Source organism: Larimichthys crocea, chromosome I (assembly GCF_000972845.2).
Source record: "Larimichthys crocea isolate SSNF chromosome I, L_crocea_2.0, whole genome shotgun sequence".
Taxonomy (NCBI): domain Eukaryota; kingdom Metazoa; phylum Chordata; class Actinopteri; family Sciaenidae; genus Larimichthys; species Larimichthys crocea.
The window spans coordinates 33435205-33459216 of NC_040011.1; the positions used below are offsets into that span (position 1 = coordinate 33435205).

Sequence of the window (24012 nt, forward strand, 5' to 3'; positions counted from 1 at the left end):
ATTTGTCACATACTAATTTCTCAACATGAAATGTGGGGGCGGCATACTGTACTGTGTATATATTCTAGTTAAGGGTGTGATAATAATCATATGTTTAATATCTTTCATATACATTTCTCTGGAGTTGGTCTTTTACAGATCTAGAAGAGTAAAGAGGCTGTGTCAAATTATTCCGGGGAGACACATGAGACCCCCGGTATATTCTCACTCTTGTAAAGTGTCCTTGGCTGTAAAAATTGAGAACCGGTTTTATTTACCTATGAGACAGTGGCAGTGCACAGATGTTGAGTACCAACAGATTTTTCTCTTACTGTGAAGCCATGAACACATCTACATACAGATTGTTCTTTTTCTTCTTTTACCTTCAGCAGTTCTCAGAGAGGACACAATAAACCTCTGGTTTCCTGTGAAATAGCTCACCCTAATGATGTGACACCTATGTATTCTCTGATCATGGCGTGTGATAAATCAGCATTCCTCAAAGCAGCTAAGCATCATTTACTCGTCATGAAGCAGTCTTCAATTTGCACCTCTTCTGAACCTCAGATGAGGGAGTAACTGGCTTTCAAAGCACCTTGTTAGCTTTGCTGGAAGCGGCGCTGAATTATTTTGTTTTACGTGCTGACTATGCTGACATGTTCTGCTTGGAAGTTTGTCTCCAAGACTTTGTTTACCTGAAAAACTAATTTAAGTAATAACGAGCTGACAGAAATACAGTAACCTCAATAACATCAATTATCATACGGATAATAAACTGTGACACAATATGTGACACTCTCAGAGCTGGGATGATTTATGGTTATAAAATGCTAATATTTTCAAAAGAAGGAAAAGTGTATAGTAAAGTTATATTTTGAGCAACCTATTTGTGCACGATTGTCCTTTTTTGGGAATTTTGTTGATGTTGTGATGAAATATTTCAAATTTAAGGTTCACTTACTAGCAGTTACACATGATGCCTTTCTTCAGTGAATCAAACTCATTTGAGTGCCCATGAAGACAAAATTGATGTTGTTTTAATCAAATATCGCTGACACTGTGTCACCCATACTCCAGCATCTGGCTTAAAATGTTGATTTCTGGGGGCATTTTCAGGTATTTTCCATCTATTTTAGAGTATGTCATTTCGTAAACGATTAAAAGTTGACTTATCCTGCATTTGGTGGTGTATATTATTTTTACATCCAATGAAACACTTTCTCTCTTATGATGCTTCCGGAGTGCAGTACTTCCTGTTTGATACAGTCTTTGAGTGATTCTGAGGGCAGTTACTTGCATCTATGGCAACTTTTTTATTCAGTGATTTTAATCAAACTGGATCATATTTTATACAGAATATATTTGCTGGTTTTCTCTCTGATGCTCAGCTTCAACCATCTGTGATTTACAGGGTTTCCTGATGGCCCATTGACTTGCTAGAGCGGCTAAAAACTAGTTACTGATCACTAAATGGTTTGTTTAGGCGCTGGCTCTGTGAGATTTCGAGACTCTGTTCTGGTCTGGAGATCTAATCACTGAGACTTTCTTAACCGAGCTGTTTGTTGCATTTGTTTGTGGTGTAAAAGCAAACCACAGACAAACCAGCACCAGAACAACAGCTAAACAGTTATTTAATTCATCTGATGATTGTGGCCTGTCTGTATATGGAGCCACCACATGAGTTGTGAGGATTGGAAAGCAACCTTTGCCATGTTGTGCTCATGTCATACACTCACCATTGGAACAGTTCCCCAATAAAAGCTATTTAAACGTAGTGACCATACAGTAACCATCTTCCCATCACCTACAGGACACCTGACCCTTTTCTGTTTATTGCTATTTGTGAAGGCCCAGTTACAGTTATATTTCTTTTGATCAGGATCAACAAAGTGCAGCATGACTTGCTGGCAGTCACTGGATTTGATGTAGCACGGATGATGCAGGATGACTAAACAGTCCAATGAATGATTTTTCCAGCTTTGGTCTGTGCCAAATTACACCAGCTGGTAACCTTTTTGGTTCACTTCACATGAACCTGCTTTTGTTCCGTTCTGATGAGGCGAGATGAGGAATCTATTCGTTGATGAAATGCCTGTCAAGGAACCTTATAAGCAGTCTATATATGCAGCATCATGTAGTAACCATAGTAACACTTATCAGCGCGTGCATTGTGTGTATTTTGGCAGTTCCACATTAAACATAGTGACCACCCAGCTCTACCCACCCACTCGCTCCCCACCCCTCCCCATTCTATAGCACACGACTCCTGCTTTTCATACTGTTTCTGTTTGTCATTATTCATAACATAGGGCTGGGTTTCTGCCTAATAATCAGTTATGTCTTTGTGAGTTATCTCTTACCAGAGTGCATAAATGTCCAAGTAAAAGGCAGCAAAGTGGTAAATGAACTTGTACTCATATAGCACTTTTCTGGTCCACCAACCACTCAAAGCGCTTTTACAACACTTGTCAAATTCACACACACTCATACACTGATGAATATCATTCATACACTGACAAATTCATGCAAGTATAAAATAAATTTGAATGTGTGCGCTCATCAGGAACCATGTAATGCTTCCCATCCTGAGTGCTCACAGTGACATTAAGCTCACCAGTTTGTAATCAGCAATTTGGGGTTTAGTGTCTTGCCTAATGGCACCTAAACTGGACTGGGAATCAAACTGACAACCAAAAGATTATAAGACAACCTGCTCTACCAACTGAGCCTCAGCTGCACAAGTCAAATATCATTCCACCCCCTGAGAGTCCATGTAGCTCCGGTGATACAGGCTGGTTGTCCGGTCCAAAATTTACACCATCATTACTGTTTTTAGTTTGGCAGTAAAAAAACAGTTTTAACATGAAATGGAGCAGAACTAAAAGTTTGGTTCCAAATGATCCAAACTGCACTCAGAAAGTGACCCAATATTCTGTTAGTTGTTGTTTGTTTTTTTCCCCCCTAATCTTTTTTTAGGATTCCTGATTAACCTTTCATCAACTACATGTGAAGGTCAACATTGCATCATACATTATTCTGCGAAGCAGCATGACAAAAGTATCATACCATACCACACTGTATTAACCAACATGTGGTGCCTCCATCCAGGTGCCATGTTTCCCAATAAAGACACTCTTGGCACTTCAGGGGAATTCCATTCTAAACTTTAATAAAACACAGTTGGTATTTTCTAGGCTGAGTCTAATAGTTTGACTCACTGTCTATTTCATTTCAATTACTTTCAGGTCCCAGATAAATCAATGAATCAATGTTTCCTTACTAGAATGTTCATTAAAGTTTGGAAAAATGGGGCTGCCAGACACTTCATGTTTAGAAATAAAGTTTTCAGAAAAGAATTAGAATTTATGAAAAATCTTTTTTTTTTTTTGACTACGGTCTATTATTTACAGAAAGTGAAGGGTTTTTTTTTTAAATCTGAAGATGATTATAGTCTAAAGTTCAAATGATTAGTATGTTTATTCTGCATCTTCTATGAAAATATAGTTCTGATCGGTTTTCCGATCATTAACACCCACAGACACTTACATCATTAAATTATCACTGAGGTGTTTCACATTACAAATGTTTTTTTAACTAGTAGTGTAATATTAGAAGACATACTTTATTAGTCTCTCTACTGAAGTCTTGAGTTGCCTTGCAGCAGGACAGACAGAGGGCAGTGTCAGCCACAGATCAGAACCTCTGGTTCAGGGAGGAATTGCATCTCTTGCCCAAGGACATTTCCTCCTGTCAAAGGGTGGTCTCCAAGCACCAGACACACACCCTATAGCTGTGAGATAAGAGTGTGTGTCTGAGACTAGTTCTTTTTTTGGTGCAGTGCTTCTCCAAGTTACAAAATACTTCGTACTTGGATGTTGATTGATTTGAAAAATTCCATCTGATTTATCGTTAAAAGGGATTAATAATTTCCACTCCATTAGTAAGCTACAGTAATTGATGAATGGCAGCATCACAAGAGATGAGAAGTTTCATTCACTTTCATTAAAACCTCATTACATGTCTCTGTCTGGAATAATTCAGTCTTGGCATACAGTCAGTCTGCGTTGATCTGAGAAGTTTTTTTTTTTGTGGGTGATAGCTTTCTTGATGATTCAATTTCAGTCTCAAATTTGTTTAGAACAGAAGTTATATCACAGCACTTGGTCTAGAGCATACTCTTTGGAGTATTATTTACAGACTCAACAATTCCTACCACGAGCAAGCACTTTGCAACGGTGGCAAGGAAAAACTTCCTTTAAGAGGCAGAAAACCCAAGCAAACCTATAGCTCATAATGGACAGCCATCCACCACGACCATTTGAGTTAGTGATGGGTTGAGGGTAGAGATTATAGTCCTTTTAGGGTTTAGAGGGTAGAGGACATGTCCCATAGAGCAGTGGCTCCAAATCTGTTTGACCCAACGAAGGAGTACCTTGCTATTTTAGGAAATACATCAATTCATTTTCTTGCCGAGAACTGGATGAGAAGATTGATACGTCTCTTTTGTCAGTACATGTCAGCAAATATGTAGCTGGAGCCAGCAGCAGGTTAGCTTAGCTTAGCTTAGCATAAAGACTGGAATCATAAGGAAACAAGTAGCTAGTCCAAAGAAAACCAAATCTTGCTACCAGCAAGTCTAAATCTCACTCATCAACAGTCCTTTTTGTGTAAAAACCTGTGTGTGGCTATTTCCTTAACATGGACCAGTAACTTCAGATTTATGCTAAGCTAACTGGTCAGTTTCTCATTTTTCCCACACAGATGTTGGAGTGGTATTGCTTTTGTTTCTCCACTGTCTGGCAGGAGGTGTATTCAGCTGTGATCAATGATGTAACCATCTTAGATTCAGACCAGTTCCATCAAAAAGAATCAATCCTTCTCAGATCAGTCTATTTGAACACTTTTTACAGGCCTTCAGAGCTCAGGGATCAGAGATTCAACAGAAAAAAGACGAGAAGAAGGTCTCAGAAAATAATATAATCCATAATAAACAAATAAACAATGTATGTGGTCGAAATGTTTTTGTCTGCTTCACTGTACTGTTATGACCCTTTAGAGTTATTTTGCAACCTGACCCGCAGGATGAGAACAAGCCTCGGGCAAACCATCATGGCCTTGTGGGTACAAAAATTCACAAAACTCTATCAATACACCATAGCTCCCTTTTTTAAAAGTCAGGAACTTTTTTTGTTTTCCTTATTTTCACATTGTTATTATAAAAAATATCAATTATAAAGAAGTTGCTGTGGTGGGCTTATTTCCTCCTAACCTTGAGAGGAATGTGCGTGTCTGCTCTGAGGAATACAGAGGAAACAGATTACTTACACAATAAAGTGTCCCCTGTTGTCGTTGCTGTTGGCAAATACACACTTTAACACACTGATATGATTAGAAATTTGTTGAAATTCAGACACAGTCCCCAGAGTATTCCCTGATGGGCAATTTGTGGGCAGTCAAGTTGATAGACAAGGGCACAACATGCAAGATCACTAATGAGTAACCCTGCTGCTCCTACACACCCAAACAAACACTCATACATGCACGCGCTCTCTCCCTCTGTCTCACACACACGCACGTGCACACACGTCCCCTGCTTTTATATTACTGCTTTTATACCATCGAGGATGGAATGGCGCATTAAGTCCTTGACGCGCAGAACGTGGCAGCACTGTATCCCAGCTCCCCTCCCTCTCTCGTGCCTCTAGGCGCTGCTTTTTTCCCCCCTAGGAGTGCTGCAACTCTCTGCCAATTCTTCCCAATCCATCAGTCGGTGGGAGGGGGGTGGGGTTCTCCCCCATATCTCCAGATTGACTGTCTTTTTTTTTTTTTTTTTTTTTTTTCTTTTTTTTTTTTTTTTTTTTTTTTTTTTTTTTTACCGCGAAGGAGTTCTTCTGCTTCACTCTGCACAGTATGTTGAGTTTGGTGAGGGAGTGAGAGGTTGGCACGCTGTGTATGGACAAACCACACTGACAGACGAGACAAATCAGAATAACTGATCAGTGGAGGCTGCTGGCCGCTGTTTTTGGAGCGCTAAGAATACATGACATTTAGTTTATTTTGCGCCATCAAAAACTGACTAAATTATTCAGATTTGTATTATGATTAGGCTGTTTTAATAATAGTTCTCACGATATTGGGGTGTCTGGTTTTCAACAGTCTTGGCCAAAATGGCAGCGCAGTTGATGTGCGCATCCATTTGGTTGGCCGCATGTGCCGTTCATAACTCAACTACTCAGCTCACATTAAACCATCTTTCGAACACTTTTATAGTTTGTTAGCCCCCCACAAATACCCAGGTGACACTGCGGTTTTGGTCCTTGTGTTAGATGCAGTTTGTGTAGTTCTACGGATGACGGAGCACAGTGATGGAAATGTCACATTATGTGACTTTTTGTTACTTTTATGTGACCAAAGAAATGAATATTGGATATATGAATAAGATGTGGTAATTTTGCCTTTTGATTTATTCATGAAAGTCATTTCAATCGCGTCGGTGTCACTGCCAATAATTCTAAATAGAAAACTACAGAAGTAAAATCAAATTATTATTAATTATCATAAAACGTAATTACATATTTGATGTGATTATATATATATATATATATATATATGCTGTTTTGCGTTGCTAAGATCTAAAGTGGACTCAGCACCACGAACAGCTCCTCTCTCTCTCTCTCTCTCTCTCTCTCTCTCTCTCTCTCTCTCTAACTGTCTCTTCCGGGCGCACACTCGGCAGCTGGCTGCGTTACAGCTCCTCCCTCCTGTGTGGTGGCTTTCCCGACCAAAGATCCTTGGACGTGAACAGTTTCGCTGAAGAGCACTTTTCTCCCTCCCCCCTCCCCTCACAAACAACCAGACGGACAGTCGAGGCGTCAGTTTTTCTATATCGACCTGAGAGAAAGGAGTTAAGGTGTCGGATAAGGTCTCCCCAAATCTCTGTCAGCGATGGAGACTTGGGCTGGCTTCTGCCCAGGTTTGCACTTATCTCTGGGTATCTGGCTGGTGGTAGCCGCTCATACCCTCCAAAATACCAAGGCGGAGATAACTTGCGCATCTTGCCCGTCGCCAGTTCAACTTCACCTGGAGGTATTACAGCTGGGGACGCGCACTAAAGCGACACAGGAACCGGGCACCCTACAAAACATCCGAGTAGAGTTTAGGGAACTCGGGTTTACCGACCAAAATACTGGAGTGGACGACGACCATGAGACAGGGGAGGATGTCCCCCAGTTCCTTCAAGATGCCAGTTTGGATGGAGTTAGCTCAAAGGATGATGCACCAGGGTCCAGCGAAGAAAGTCAGCGCGGCGGAGATAAGGCAGGGGGACCCGACATGGGTGAGGATGCTGCGCTCCGGAGAGCGAGGAGAAGCGGTCCTGAGTTTGCCGAGTTCAGCGAGAGCGGGTGGACCGGTCGGAGCGGCGTGGGTGCGGGCGCCCCGGAGGATCGGGGCTCGTTGTTAGACGGACACAAGCAGGGCAGGTCCGAGTTCAGATGGAACAGGGACGAAGGGAGAGGGAATAACCGGCAGGATGAGCCCAAGCTGACCAGCAGCACTTTCGCTCTGACGGGAGACTCTGCGCATAACCACGCGGTGGTCTACTGGTCAGGACAAAACAGCAGCGTGAGTAACTATGAATTATCATTTCTTATTATTGTCCCTCTGTCGCTTTTCACCTCTCCACGTTCCACATCAACTCTTCCCTGATAGCTAGATATTTTGAGCAGCTGGGTGAACAAACTCCGTGACGCGCCAGAGCGGAGACTCGGTGCTCAGTCCTGCAGCTGAGTTGTGCTTCGCTGTTAACAGGTGCACTGGAAGCTACAGATGCGCACGGACGCACACTGTTCCCTAAATGCCAGACTTGTGCAGCGACCGTGAATTGTATTCGGCCACGAACTTTGACTCTCCCTGCATTTACGCACGAAGCTCCTCTGCTCTCTCACGGCATTTCTTGTGCTGTTGTGCCATTATTCTAACATGTAGACTTGTCTCCGTGCGTGTGTGTGGTCTGTGGTCCAGCATTTTAAGTTTAATATTTAAACTATCGTGATTTAACCGGAATGAGGAGAAAAAAATCGGATTTTTTTTCAGCCAATTTGAGATATGCTAATGCATGATTCATTCCTCCCAAATGATGCGAGCTTTTTCTTCCAAACTAATTGATTTGGGAAGGGGGGAGTCATGAATTATTGCTTAATAAACCTATCAAACCTTTAAATTCTTTAGATTATGAATTTCTCATCTGTATGGCTGTTTGTGCATCCTCTGAATTTTGGTGTTTTGCTGAACTGAATACCTGAAAAGAGTGAATAATTCAACTTTGTTTACTGTCTAGGACCTTTTCTTAAAAAAAATAAAAATAAAATAAATAATAATATACGTGACCAGTAGTAATAGCCATACAGTATTTATTGCAAATAAAAAAAAAGGTGTCAGCTCTGGATGCATTACCACAGACTTTCCAAAGGGGGGTGTTCAGTGTTTGGAGGTTATCCCCATATACATTAATCCTAAACAGGAGATGTGTGCTTCCTGGAATCAATGGTGCCTAATGACATTGACTGGGATTAAATGCTGCACCGATTTAAAGGATCATGACAGCATTGATATAGAATGGAGAAAATTAGGGATAAATCTCCCTTAATTCATCAGTTAACACCATTTCAGAACATGTATTTACTACATTTCTGGCACAACTACATTCAAAAATCCTTAAAGAATAACCATATTCTCAATTTAAGACTCAAGAATCTAAGATATGTAAGCCAAATCTGAATCTGATGATGAGTTTCCTTGCTCTCTGGGTATGCAGGAGGACAACATGCAGTCCTCATGAGTGTCACAACATAACTGTTCAGCTCAAAGACAGTGTGTGTGTAAACCTTTACAGCAGGAGTAAATAGTTCTCACAGTACCTCCAATGTATCTCTGAAATTACACAGACTACATTCAAGCCCATTCTGCGTACACATAGGATGAAAATCCTGCCCCCACACAAGAGGACCCTCATAGGAAGAGAATAATGAGACAAAATGAATCAAAGTCATTTACACAACCTCAGAGGGAGCTGATGGGCTCCTCTTTGTGGTTTCCCGAGCTTAATTTGTTGTTGTGGCTGTTTCTCTTGCTTTATTCCATTTTGAAAAAAAAACAAAAAAACAAATCCCACATATTCAGTCTTGTCTGAGCTGATTATGACACGGTGCATGAACTTGTTTTTTAACCCGCAGTGAAGACTGAGGGGCTGTGAGGGGAACATGTTTGTGTGTACATGCATATTCGTGCATGTTTGTGGGACTGCAAGAAGGAGTTTGCGCTGGGTGGAGAGGGCGAGGAGGTTATTGAATGCCTCTGCCCCCTCAGCCTTAAATCGTTAATAATTATCCTGAAGACTGAGGCCTCTATTTCAAAGACTTTTCTTCGTTTGTGGCAAGAAGGGAAATCAGGCCTAGCCTCGAGAGCATCCTCAAGAGAGGAGATCTACTACTTAATCTTCATTGGCCACTGGTGCCTGCTCTGGTGATGAATGGAGTGGAAGGACAAAGAGATTGAGCTTGAAGTCCTCTAACTTAACTGCAGCAGTAGTTAAGTTAGAGTAAGAGTGAGTGGCTGGCTAATGGGATGACTAGTTGTTTGAATGAATGACCAGCATGGTCCAGCTGCCTTTATCTTGAACGTGCCTTCACTGCCCATTGTATGCTTTGTGGACCGTACTTCAGAGACTACACAGACGACATTGTCTTTTTCTTTTGGTTAGACGCTTAAAACCACCTGAGGCATGCTGTTCATCTGGTTAAGAGTTAAGACCTATAGAACATAATGCCCCCCGGTTCTATTCCAGTGACAGACGTTTGTTGCGTTGTGTACCCTTGTCAGTCCTCCAACCTTTCCTGTCTGTTTCAATGCTGTCAGCTGACAAATGGAGACAGAAATGCCCAAAAAGGTCAAAGTTTTAAACCCAATGGTTATGCCTTCCTGACAAGCAAGCTCTTTAACCTTGACCACAATCTTTCCTAAACCTTAACCATGTAGTTCTAAACAGGATAATGGTCATTCCCTAACCTTGACCAAGTAGTTCTATAACCATGATGACAATCATTTGGTAATGCTAAACCAAGTAGGACAATACAATTTAATGTAGGAGATGATCATATCCAATCTCCTATGAACTGCCAACATTGGTTTCTTTTAACCATGACCACAATCTTTCCAGAACATTGACCCAGTGGTTCTTTTAGCAATAATCATGGTTGTTCTTTAACTTTGACAAAGTAGCGTCCGTCTGGTATTAAAGTCACTGGAGGACGGTCTTTGGTTAGGGTTAGAGATGAGGTTGCTCATCTACAGTCAATGTTGATTTCTTTTAACTTTGAGCACAGTGTTTCCACAACCTTGACCAGGAGTTCTTTTAATTGTTAATGATTGCTCCCTAACCTTCCTTTAACCATGACTATGATCAATCTCTAACCTCAACCAAATAGCACAGTCTGACTCCAGTGTTTGACTTTGACACCAGAGGCCGATGTTTGCATCCTAACAGTGGTCAACACTGGTTTCTTTACCCCATGAACAGAATCGTTTCCTAATCTTGACAAAACAGTTCTTCCTTTAACCACAAGCAGTTGCTATCTTTAGTGAAGTAGTTTTGTTGCCTAAATAAAGAGGTGCCAGATTAGAAAACACTCACATGGGTCAATTTTTTGTCCTTAAGTTTGGAGAACTTAGTACTACTGTAATTCATTTTGGTAGACAGTTGCCCATCCTCAGTGGCTCAGTGGTCATGTGCCCTGACCTTTAGTCAAGAAACCAATCTGCTACATGCACAACCATTTAATTCTTCTGGACTAAATGCCAAAAACATAAATGCAAATAAATCTCAGTTGGCCCAGTGGTACACTGTTTATTTGACTGCCCCCGGCATCGACCACAAATTCACAACCTCTTTGGTCTGGAGACTTACTCTCAGTCTTGTTTCAGCCAGATTGGTCGGCTGTGTCTTGTACTGCTACTACCTCCTTCAGGAGACTTGACACTGCTGTTGGTTCCCCAGGGGATGAGATGGTGTGTCCTTTGAGGCATGTACACAAGTCTAATGCACTCTTACCGTCTCTATGTACCTGTCCAGCTTGCTGTCTCTACCCCTGCTGCCCTGCCCATTTCATTCCTGTCTGTCGTTGTTTGTGTCTTCACGTCTGTGCCTCTGGCTTATGCAGGTTATGCAGAAGCCTTAACCTTAGATATTAAGTGAGCATGTAGAGGTGGCAATGTTGAGACTTAACTGTCATATTCATGGGCATAATTCCAGTGAAGCATCTCTACAGCAAAGTGACAAGTTTATTCCTGAAGTGTCTTTGAGGCTGTGTAATCCTCCACTCTGTGCAGAAATGAGCATAATGGCATTGTGACTGACAGCTTGAATGCAAAATGGATAGCTTTAGCAATGCCTCTTTTAGTGTGATCTTGAAACATTCATCTCTTCTGAAGGAACCTTGAGATTTCCACCCAACAGCATTATCACAATGAATGCGTTCCTTTAAGAAAAGTGTGACCATAAATATCAGCATATTTAGTCGATTGCTCAGGACAGGGCATAATTTTTTTTGGCTGATCAACACTATATTTTCTCTCCTGGATGTTTTTTTCATGCACTGTGGCACATGGCGCTGTCTTTGATGTTCCTTCATGTGTTCTGTCTGTAAGCGTGGTCAGGTTTGAGGAAAATTAACATAAGATGGGGTGTGTATAGGCTCGAAGTCATGCAGAGACAGGTCAATTATATCCTGCAGGTCATCAGTAGAGTTGTGTGTGTGTTTGAAATTCCCACATCCCGCTTGAGAACCGGTTTTGCACATTCAGACTCTCATCAGTGGTATTTGAAGGCAAAAATGTCATGCAGTGAAAACACAGGAGACCAGACAAATTACGATATTCACATTTGTGCAGGATGTTGGATTCTTTTGATACAGGAGCTGATAAATGATTCCTATTTGGAAACAATCCCACATTCTGCAAACATGTTGTTGTAGAATACTTTATCAACCTGACTGGCTGCTATTTGCATGTTATGGTCATTATATGTATCATCCATAGTGTAGAAAGAGCCCCGGGACCCACCAACAAGAACAGAGCCTCATGCAGCATTTCCAACCCTGGTCTCTGCAGAGAGGGGATATGATTTAGGATGTAGAGGCAGGTCTTGTTCCCGCTCACTTTCCATCAGCCTATCTCACCCCTCAGCCTAAATTACTGATGGTAATATATTATAAAGTTGTTTCTTTTCTTCTCTCTCCCACTACCCCGGTGGCCCTCTGCTCTGGAAGAAGAAAGAAGGAAGAAAAAGGAGAATATCATAAATAATGTAGCCCTTCCAGCGAGCCTTATCTCCCTTATCCCTGATCTCTCCTCCTTCCTCCCCCTCCTCCTCCTCCTCTAATTAGTCTCTACAAATTTTTTGCATTGGAAGTATGATGTTGTGGCAAAAAGCCATGTGCCACAAAACATGAATGGAGAATCTGACTTGACCGGCTTCCAGGCTCCAACTCTTGGCTGCAGTTACTGAACAGTCAGGGTTGGGCTGACGCTCGCTTTGTGACCTCTTCATTCTATGCAGTGTAGCTTTGAAAGCATGTTGCGTCGACTAATGGTTACATTGTACGCCTAAGCTTTCAAATTCCATGTGTAGGATGAGTCACATAATGTTTGGTAGGTCATATTTCATTTCTGGATGTCTTAACGCAGGTTTTAGCCTAGCGGATAAAAAAATGAAATACGCTTGCAAAGGATTTGTGTGGGAGGAGCAGCACAGCTAACCACACAATATGAAATCTAACAAAAAAAATACAGTTAAGTATACAATATCAGACTACCACATGCAGATATGAAAAATCCAGCTTGTCCCTTTTACCCAAAGTGAACTAGGTCAGCACAACCTGAGATTGCATTTTACAACTCCTGTTAAAGGTCACCAGATGCACTTAAACGTGCCATATAATGTTAAAATGTCTCCTTAGCACTCAGCACAGCAACGCTACCGCATTAAAAAAGCCATTCAAGAAGCCATCCAATCAGGATGCATTGCACCTGCTGCTGCAGAGACACAGCAGAACTCGGATCATACGAAGGCGCTAAAAGCTTTGAAGCTGCGGGCACGTGCATAACAGGAAACCCAGCCGCTCGGACAAGAGGCTTTAAAGCCGTGTTCGCCAAACTTAATGGCCTCATTATGTTTCCTGTATGATTGCCACGCTGGCTGAGGCGCTGATGGAAGCCACCTCGCTACGACTTCACAGAGTTGAGTATAATCATACGCTTGGCCACTGATCCCCTTCTTGGCAGTACAAGGGTGCTGACATTATGCATGTGTGCGAAAGAGTGTGAGGTCGAGAGAAGTTTGTGTGTAAGTATATGTGTGGTAATTACATTGGTACCCCCCCAGTGTCACATTTAATTTAGTTTCATTTCTATTCTATTAAATGTCTTTTCCCCATCTGGGCTACCCAAAGAATGAGGGATACCACCAACCAGAGTGATGTCTCTTCTTCCCGCTGCCTTCATGTTGTTGCACACAGTTTGAGCACCTATGGATTGACTTAAGGAGTATTGAGCTTTGAGTTTGAATCATCCATGCCCCAGAGGCACAGTGCATCTTGACCTTATCCACCTTCTTTTTCCCGAGCAAAGTGCGATACCTTGTAATGTTGATGTGACTTGCCATTTCCCAAATACAAGGCAAGCCGAGGAGAGCGGCCAGGCGATGAGCACGTTATAATGTCAGACCACAGAGAAGCAATGGACCGCACGCTGTGTTTCTCTCTCTCTCTCTGCGCCTCACCCTCTATTCACTTTTTTACCTCTCTCTGTCTCCCTCCAGCAGACACTGTCCCTCCCACGCATTGATATGTCTTCACTAAGTCCCTAATACACAAAATTGCATAGACATATTTGTTCTCATGCAAAAGGACGGACGGAAGTTACACTCAAGGACACGTGTTCATGTAAAAAAACATGCACACACACAAACATGCACAAACACAAGCCCTCAATCATTCTCAGTATCACATCTTACTCTCGGTCGGAGTGAGTGCTGCCGTGCCTGGAGGAGGTTGTCATTGATGGAGACTAATGTTGACACATCACACCCCAGGACCTGAAGTCAATTAACACATTGTCTAATTAAAGTGATCTACTGGTTTATCTATGAGAGATTGAAAGAGGCTATAAAATGGGTCCACGCTGCATTAACTTTACAATCAGGTCTGCTTCTTTATTTCTATTTGGTTTTTAATGGTAATAACCTACTTAAACATCCCCCCATTACCAAACAGATTGTGTAAGCATCTTTCACTGATGGCGGCCGGAGATAGATGCTCATGATTTTGGATTTCTATTTTCTGTTAATACTTCTCTCAAGCTGCACGAAATGCTTAAACAGCCATTTGTGACTGAACTTCTTGACCGTCCACAATATCTGGCGTGCAACTCGGCTTGAAAAGTGCCCTTTAAATAAATCATCCTTCAACTGACTATAAGCCATTTCCCTCCTCCCATCAAGGTCTGTGCTTACTTCTTTTAAAAAGGGACCACATTACGTTTCTATCAAACACCGTAATTGTCTCTTATTTACCCAGCTCCATGCTGAGCTGCTTTTAAAATTTTAATGACACCCTAAGAGTTGTTTGAACTGCTTGACAGGTATGGGTACTAATATAAGGCTGTCTTATAAAGGAGTGTGAGTGGTCATGGATATCAATGAATTATTAATCCCTGTGCTCTTTTATAGGTGTTTTCTAGGAGGGTGGTGCTTTCCCAGGAACAGAAAGTAGAGTAGCTTTACATAATCCTGTTTAGAGTGAGATATGGCTTGGATGAAGACATCTTTAGTTAGTCACTGAAATGACATGACACTGAAGTCAGTGGCATTTAATTCCCACTGTAAAGATACACATACTGTTGAAAGTGTTTGACGTAATGCTATGTACTTAAAGGTGCAGTATGATAAATTTTGGAGGCTCTATTAACAGAATATGGCAGAAATATCGCTCTGTTTTTGTTCCTTTGAATGAACCTACAGAAGTTGTGTCTTTAACAGAATGTTGAACAACCATGTTTCTACAGCAACACCCCAGGTTTAGATAGGACCTTTTGTTGTTTCATGGCCACCACAATTTCTCACCATAGGAAGGACCAGGTCTGACGAGGCAGTTGCAATCAGCAACCACAATGCTACATGCCACTAACACACACACTAGTCTATATTTAAAGTGTTTAAAATGTCAGTTTTTTCTTAAGTGGCGTGTTTCAATCGTTGACCGTAAGGCTATAATCGGTGGTGATGGTGTATTGGACTGCACTGTGATCAGAGGTGTTTCTAATATTTCATGCACTTCAGAGAAGTAGTCAACATCTCTCTGACACCAACTCAACCCCAATTAAAGAAAAACATTGTGGTGAATGGTCAGAGGGTACAGAACAAGTGAATCAGAGGGAACCTGGGAAAGTGGCCTTGGAACTGCTATTTCAAAATTGAGTTTTCAAGCACAACTTCTACAGACACTATGTAACGAGACGACACAATTTTCCTCCTCAAAGTGAAACTTAAATGAATAAATATTTAAAAAAAACAAAACTCTAGGTCACTTCGCTGCTATAGACTTACATGGTCTGGTATGGCCAGTAGTTGACTAATATTAGCAAACTCGACATAGATTTTGCTGTGCAACGGATATTACAGCATTACCCATGTGTTTTAGCAAGTACATCATCAACATTGTCTGTTCAGCAAAACCCACATTTTTCTTTCCAACACTGACAAATAAAATAAAATAAATAAATAAGTTTGGAGGCTCCATGACTTCACACTTCCACTGATTAAAACCGTCAAAGCTCCTAAACGAGCTAGTCAGAGCTGATTGTTTTGTGAAAAATAAAACTGAAGTTGAACAAAAATATCATTTATCGCAGCGATGTTATTGTTGATTACATTACAGGTTGTCCTTCAATTAATTGAAGTTCTTTCTCATCGCTCGCAGGCAAAATTATATTTGATATGTTGTTTCAGCTGATAACTGCTTAAAAACACCTTTAAGAGTTGGCACTTGGATCTGAACAGACAATAAGCTGTTGCCACCTCAAGTCAGCATCTGTCTGTTTTCAGTCCAGAGGTGAGAGGAAATGCATTTGTCCACATAGCATTGCTTACCAAGTAGGACTGCAAGGATTCTGGGAATCAGAGTGCACACCTCATGCTGTCACATTTGTGGTGATGACGACGTGTGCTGTGTGTGAATTTGTGTGTGCATTAATGCATTAGTGTGTCTGCAACAACACATACTGTATGTGCTAATGTGTGTGAGCTGCCACTAACACATAAAAACCTAATGAAGCACAATAAATTAAGAGCTGTCAGCTTTGGCTTATTTAACTGACAAAGCTAAAAAAAAAACCTCAAAGTTTAGTCTTTACTCATTTCCCCATTTGTTTGCAACAACTAAACAATGGTAGAAATATAAGGCAGTAGCAAAAGCATGCTGCAAATGTATAAAAATAGTCCTACACTACACAGCTGCAGTGAAAAATAAAGTCTCCACTTTACATTAACCTCGGCAGCTAAATAATCTGCATTCTTCTTACTGCTGTAATAAAGTCGTCCCAGAAGTGGCCCCGCTCCGACCCTCGTCGCTCATTTTCCCGCTTCCTCCATTTGTTCCCGCGCTTTATTCCCGCCGCCTTGACTCGAGGTTGTACCGAATACAAGCAGTAATGTTGAGTAATGAGCGGTAACAGGCATGTAACTAAATAAATACCCTTAGTCTGACACTTTTTACGTGCTCCAGCTTGCAAGCCTCTTTTTGCCTGCGTCAACAGCACGGTGATTTTCTGCAGTGTGGCTTGTCGTGCTGAGAGCAGCACATAAAAGGCAGCATCAACGAGGGCTTGTTCTTTTTTAATGTAGCGCTTTATCACTTTTTTTTTTTTTTATTTGGAAGTGGCTCTAATGAAGAGAGCCTCTTCAATATTCACAATTGCTGAACAAAAGTTGTTGAACAAAAGTACATGTACTAATCCCAAACCTGGCACCTCCAAGTACTTTTTCGTGCCCCACAGTGAAGCTTAAAGCTTCTAAATCCCAATAATTCTCAGTGAAGGTAGCCACCGTGCTGCCCCAGTCCTGTCATAGAGAGACTGATGGTGAGCCTTTACAATCAATGGTGCTCAGTATCATTCCTGGTGTGTCATATGCCTTCAGGCTACAGTGAAAATAAAACAGTTCAGCCACGGTGAGACTTTTTTTGGCTGCTGTATTTTCTTGTGGTTTAAGGACAGTGTAAACCTGCATTTATTCATATTTTTGACACCAACAATGAATCAAGTGACTATAATGTGACAGAGGTCAGTTGTAGGGCTGAAATCATGCTATATTGGCAAACACCAAACTCTGCGAGGAGCTTTATTACCGCTGTTTTTGATTTAGAGCCTACACTTTTGCCACATGATCCCTTCTCGCTCTCACTTTCCTCATTCCCCCGTAGGCAGCCGTTTTAGCAAAGAAAATAGACAAATATAGATTAAAAAAAAGAGTTTGGCAAGCTACAGACCCAGATATTTTTCTCAGAGTTAGTAGAAACCCAAACAGAGCTAAGGGTGAAGTGAATATTTGACTACATTCATCAGGTGTGTGGGTGTGCATGTTGTTTGCTTTAGTCAGGTATGCTCTGCGGTGAGTGGCATTTCTTTTTCATTTCTTTTCCCACAAGGCTCAAATGGCTCCCATTGACTCACACAGCATGGCAGTGATGGTAGCCATATGCCAAAGCCCTTTTAATTATCACACATTATCCCGGAGCTTGACCTTTTTCATCTGGGAGATGAGCAGAATCACGGCCGGAAGGAAAACAAAACCTGTAAAATGCCAACATCAATGAGGTGAGCTTCATTCTGGAAAGCCCTGGATTCAAACACCAAACACACACACACGCTACGTTACATGTCTCTGACAAAACACGTGGTTTGATACAACAAAGCCGGTGTAGTCTGGCTTGACCACAGCTCTCTCTTTAACAAATCTGTTATTGTGTAATCTTCAGAACTAAGTCAGTTACATAAAATGTCATGAATTTTTAATAACGCCCCATTTTCGCCATGTGGTCTGCACAGACTTTGGTGGTATCAATTATCGTGGAAGGGGGGACTGATCTCATTCCAGTACCAGTCTGATTTTAAACCTGTCACTGTATGAAGACATAATGGAATTTAAATGGGAGCACTCAAACTGAAGCAATGATTTGTTGCATGGAGAGTGCTCTACCAACTTTATTTAATGAATCTATTCAGTTCAGCGCATTGAATTCTGACTCACCTTGTAATTTGTTCCTGCGCATGTAACCCTGGAGTGAGCTATTATGTTCATTAGGTATCTATACATCCAGCTTGGCACTAAGTGGGCTAATCGTCTCTGTTCTGAACACATGGACACAGAATATGATATATTAACTGATGGCTTATTAAAGCTACAGACCTGTTTTGTTTTTTCCTTGCTCACAGTGTTTATCTTTCGAAGGCGATACCCCACTGATAAGTGCTGGGAATGCAGATAGGAAAGTGGAGGCTGTGTATGATTATTAACATTCGCCGAGGTAGGGCCACGAGCGAAGGCATCACTACATCATCCAGACCAGTGAGATGGATGAGGGGAATGGGGGCTGAGGGGAAACTAGGCCTTGTTGGTAACCCACAGAGTAGCACGCAGCTCTGAAGAAACCCAGCCCAGGTAATTATCACGTTGCGCCACTTAAATACAAATGAACATGCTTTTTCACAGCGGAGAGCCGCTTAATCAAGTGTGTTTGTGTGCGTCCTCTGCCTATTCCTGTACGCTTCTTGTTTGTTTGTGCATCTTAGCACTTTAGCCCACCACATTTCCTGAAACAGAGGGCAACACTTCCACAACCATTTTCATGCATAAGTGACTGTTTTGTGTGTTCTTGTCAAGCAAGTGTTGCTCACAGTCCGCTGCTGTTTTCCCCCCACCGGCAGCCTGGCACGCCATCCAGCCTGTAGCAAAGGAGGCTGACTCTTTCCTGTCATTCCCGTGGTCCCACATTTGCCGCCTGCCTGCCTGCCTGCCGGCTGCTCCTCAGGCAGTGCCTTTGTCCATCACTAGAGGGAGTGGGTAGTCTAAAGAATAATGAAGTGTAATATGAGCTATAGGACAGTAGGACAGAAGGAGATGTGGAGTGAGAGAGAGAAGACCACTGATTATTCATTATCCTTACTTTAAAGCTGTGGCCACATTGTGCCACATACATAGAAAAAGATGAATATGCTGCATGCTGTGCATATAGAGTGTAGCTGGATGGATGGCCACTGAACAAATCCTGGATAAATGCTGCACGGCAGATAAAAAGATTCTGTGATTGTGATTGAAATTAATAGATACAGAGTTTATTCAGCGCGTGTCTGTCTGTGTTTGTGTGTGGTGAAAGAAGGCAGTGGGGGAGCCGTACTGAGTCAGATAGATGGATGGAAACATGACAGCGGCAGACATCCGCTGAGTGATAAAGAGACACAGCGGCGCTCTCGGACTCTCATAAAGCAGCTAGCTCGGTGCATGCTAAATATTGCAGCGCATCTCCTGCAGCATCTCAAATCTGCTCCTCAGAAGTAGGCCGTCTCTCCCAGCTGCAGCCTGAGCCTGTTTGCTGCCCTTTCACAGCTCACTTGCCACACATGAAAATGTTTATGTGGCCCTAATTGAATTTAGAGCTACATGGTTTACCAGACAGAGAAAAGCATTCGTGGAGCAGGCTGCTACAAGAGAGATAATCCGGCTGGTAAAGATTCTTCGCTCTCTGCAGCCTCTCTCCACGTTTAAGGAGCTTTAGTTTTAGCCGTCGCTGGAGGGGAATTTATGTTGAGCCACATGTTAGAAGTGCTATGCCTGAGGACACAGTGATCACAGGGTGACGTGATTTCACTCATGTCATTAATTCTATCGATAGCGAGAGGTGTGTCAACTAACCTTCATCATTTTTACCCGTCGGTCACAGCGGCGTTGGTGTCTCCACAACATGTCCAGAGAAGGATGTGAAATCTTGTCTGGTTATTTATGGCGCCTCCATCAGTCCAACATTTCCAGGTTTACAAAAGAAATCTAACTGGCAGATTGACCTGAAATTTGTTGTGCATGTTCTTGCTTTGCAGGATGAACCCTGTCATTTTTATCCTACTCCATTATAGACATTTCACCAGCGCCACCCACGGGACAAAATTTTGCTCCCAAAGTGATGGTCCTTTGGTTGATTGTAGTGACCTCCATCCAGCTTCAGCCTCAGGACAAAATGTAGGTTATGGACTTGAATATTTAAAGTAACAGTGTTGCTAATGATTATTTTTCATTATCAATTAATCTGCTAATTTATGTCTTCAATTTGTTGCTGCTTAAAAACAGTTAAAGTTCATTCCTGTTTCCCAGAGTCCACAGTGTTAGAAACTGCAGGTTTATTTGTCCTCCTCTCCACAAGAAAACACAAAATGATGATTCATTGTACTGTTAAGTAGTAGTGTAAGTAGTTTTCCTGTTAATAAAGATGATGCTACGTAACAGTCGACATTAAGGTGGCAGCTAAGGCTCAGGATGTAAAGCGATACTACTAAGCCACTGATCAGATGATCGGTGGTCCGATCCCTGGCCAATTTTAACACATACAGCTATCGGTGTGTTAATGTGTACAGATGGTTAGCACCTAAAAATTATGAGCAGTTGGCACCTTTTCATGGCAGCTAATGGCATCAGTGTATGAATGGGTGAATAAGATATGTATTGTAAAAGTGAGTGAGTGTTCAGAACTAGAAAGCCGCTCTATAAGTACAGTCCATTTACCATAAAGGTAATGTATGATCTTTGATTCATGGAGAGTTCGTCTCAGCTCCAAGTGTTTGTTTTAATGCAAGTTCTATGTAGAGCTCAAATGATTCAAGCGTTATTAGATTAGTCAACTGAAAGATAAAGAATTAGAAAAAATGATGGATATATTATATTATATATTGATTATATATAGTTGATTGATTGTATTTGGGTTTTTGGCTGTTTGTTGTATAAAACAAGAGAATGTCACTTTGGGCTTTAGGAAATTGTAATGGTAAATTTCCACAATTTTCAGTTGAAATTTAAAGATCTAGATTAATCCAGTGGTTCCCAACCTTTCGATGCATTACATAAAGGATTGTGGTCACATGACCCCTCACAGGTTAAGGTATTCATTTAGGTTATTTTAAGTATTTTACGAGAACGAAAACAAAAATGAACGAGAAGTAAGAAAATAGCGATATACCCTACCTCAATGTGTGAAAGAATTATTGCTTTCCATGCATCAATTGTGACCCCTGGAATTTATATTAGGACCCCTTTGGGGGTCTTAAAAGTAATTGTCAGATTATAATGAAGGTTGGAGTTAGTTGCAGCTCAGAGCCACTAATAAACCTTAAGACATACAATATCATCATCGTCCTTTAGGCAGATCAGCAGATACACAGGGGGAAACGTTCTGGTGGGATTCCGTCCTTGCCCAGTGGGGCCACAGATGTGGAATTTACCCCTGGTCTGTCTCTTGGCACTTTTAGAGGTTTATTTTAAGACCTCTGTGTTTTGCTTCCTGTCACTCCTGTAAGGATGGAGAGAGAGAAGATGATGTGACGAAGGTTACATTTGACATTCAGACACATGCGTAACAATCCCCTTGTTTCAGTGAGTTCATCGTGATAGTATCTATCGCTGTGGAAAGGTTACAGTGTACAGGAAAACTGTGTTTAGTTAATGTTATCGCAGCATGCTGTGTTGCTGAACTTTGTATAACAGTGATCATTTTATTGATAACTTGTGTTTCATGCACATTGTAAACACACATAGACCCGAACAGCAGAATGATATCGGTGCACTGCTGCTGTGTCTTGTGTATAGAATGTCAATACAGAAGTGAGAGCAGCCTTCCAATATATTCCTGTGATAATACATATCATGTCATCGCCATGCCAACCAAGACACGCATGAGCCTCCCCTTCAACTTGACGCGGCTGGGTTGTCAACACGAGTTCAAAGGTCGGGGGAAGCGCGGTCACCACCTCCTTCCGCCTGCGCACGGAGTGATGGACGGAGAGCACCAAAGTGCTGATAGGAGGGCAGACAGGCGATGGGTCAAACCAGGCAATGACACGAGGAGGGGAGAGTCACAACACCACACAAGTAAAACAGTTTTAATAATTCCGTCTGTAAGTTTGTACAAGTGCCACAACCTAGTTGAGCGTGGAAATTAAAGCAATCTAAATTAAAATCTTTCCTGTTGTTCCACTTGATAATAGAGCAATTTAATTTCTCAGAACAGTAATTTCATTCATTCCAGTGATGGTAATATCCTCAAATGAACTGGATTTCTACAGCACATTCACAAACACGTAGAGACTAAATCCAACGATGTCAAAGAAAGTCAAACTAGTGCAGTGCCTGTTCAAAACATTTAGCAGTTATAAGGTTCCCCTGTCAATACACTGTACACATGGGGTATTTAGGCAAAAGCAAAGGTCTGGACGTTATGGTCTGGTATTATGATTCAGATCTACATGGACTTAAGTCTGTGAGCTTCCTTTGTTGTAAAGGCTGAAAGAGCTATGCCGATTCAAATAGAAACATTTAAAAAATGTAACAAATTCTCAATAATTCATCTGTTATAGTTCGAGGTCCAGACAACACGGTGTCTGGGTCCGAACCCTTTTAGTGACCTTGGCACTACAAAGCATGTACTTCTGGTGCTACATGGCTGATGTCCCTCTAGTCTCTATCTCTTGTACTGTAGCGTGAGACACAGAGCGAGCTGTGCCCAGCACGCCGTTAAATATGCCCCGTAGCTCTCGAGAGCTCACGCTCGACGCTGTGCTTCCTTGGGCCCTCAGCGATATACCAGCCGAGTGTGAAGTCGATCGGATGAACGGCTGTGGAGAAAAATCGAACGTTCATACCGTACAGAGGGCTCCTTCCAGATGAGCATGTAGTGGTAGTAGTTGGGTGCCTATCAAACATTTTGCAGAAATAACAGGTTTGCTTGAGCTCATGCTCTGCATACACACACACACACAGATACACACTGTCAAACCCACATTCAAATCCAGTTATAGCTGATATTTTCTTATCAGCTTGATATCAAAGAGCTTTAATCCATAACAGGCTATATTTCTGCCAACGCTCGGCTCTTCAGCAACATTGAGCCCCGAAAGAATCCATTTGAAAGAATCTGAATACACAGGAGTCTGGGGAGCATCATTTTTTTTGCTCTGCTGCATCGAGTCATTATGGAGTGGGTAATTCAACCGAGTGTAAAGTGTTCTATCAGGAGGCAGACAAAGAGCGTGCCAACATGCCAAGCTCCCACTCATACTCAAACCTTAGATGCAACATCGAGACAAGATTATAGCTAATTACAGCAGCAGCGTGACTGGAAGCCCCACGAAATAAATGTAAAGGGAATGTAGGAACATCTAATGCTGTACCTGCTGTTATCTACAGTACAGTGATTTAGTAATCAAGTTCATCAAGTTTTCCATTTCTCTGTGTTCAACACAGTTGTTCTGCGAGGCGATGTGTAGGTGTCCGTGCACGTGTACATGTTGTCGGCGCAGATAGCACGCTCACTGTTCCTGTGTTATAGAGAGTGACATGCAGTGTGGGTGGATTCGCAATTCGGACCATATCTGCACCTCAGGCTCTGATGCGCATGGTGGGTGCTGGGACTGAAATTACTGAAAGAGCCCACTCCACATTTTTTTCTGTGCACCCTCCAGGGTTGCCGCTGTAGTGGAAAACTTCTCTCCGCCACTGTTGTATGTGTTGCAGCAGGATGGAGTCAAGGCTTGGAGCAACTGCGAAGACTAAACTGCAAACTTGACACTGTGGCGCTATCGCCGCAGCAGTTGGGTGTGAATAATCTGCGTTAAGATGTTAGCGCTATTCAGGCCAGTAAGCAACAAGACAGAGCTTGGTGACGG

The 24012-nt window shown here is 42.0% G+C and overlaps 1 protein-coding gene across 1 annotated transcript in view; it reads left to right on the forward strand.

The window, feature by feature from the left end:
• The first annotated feature begins 6735 nt into the window (after positions 1–6735).
• Positions 6736–24012, forward strand: part of sorcs3a (sortilin related VPS10 domain containing receptor 3a) — a 218335-nt gene continuing 201058 nt past the window's right edge. The window contains exon 1 of the mRNA XM_019279262.2: positions 6736–7602. Within this exon, the coding sequence (XP_019134807.1) occupies positions 6925–7602 (678 nt within the window). The 5' untranslated portion in view covers positions 6736–6924. The remainder of the gene's footprint in view (positions 7603–24012) is intronic.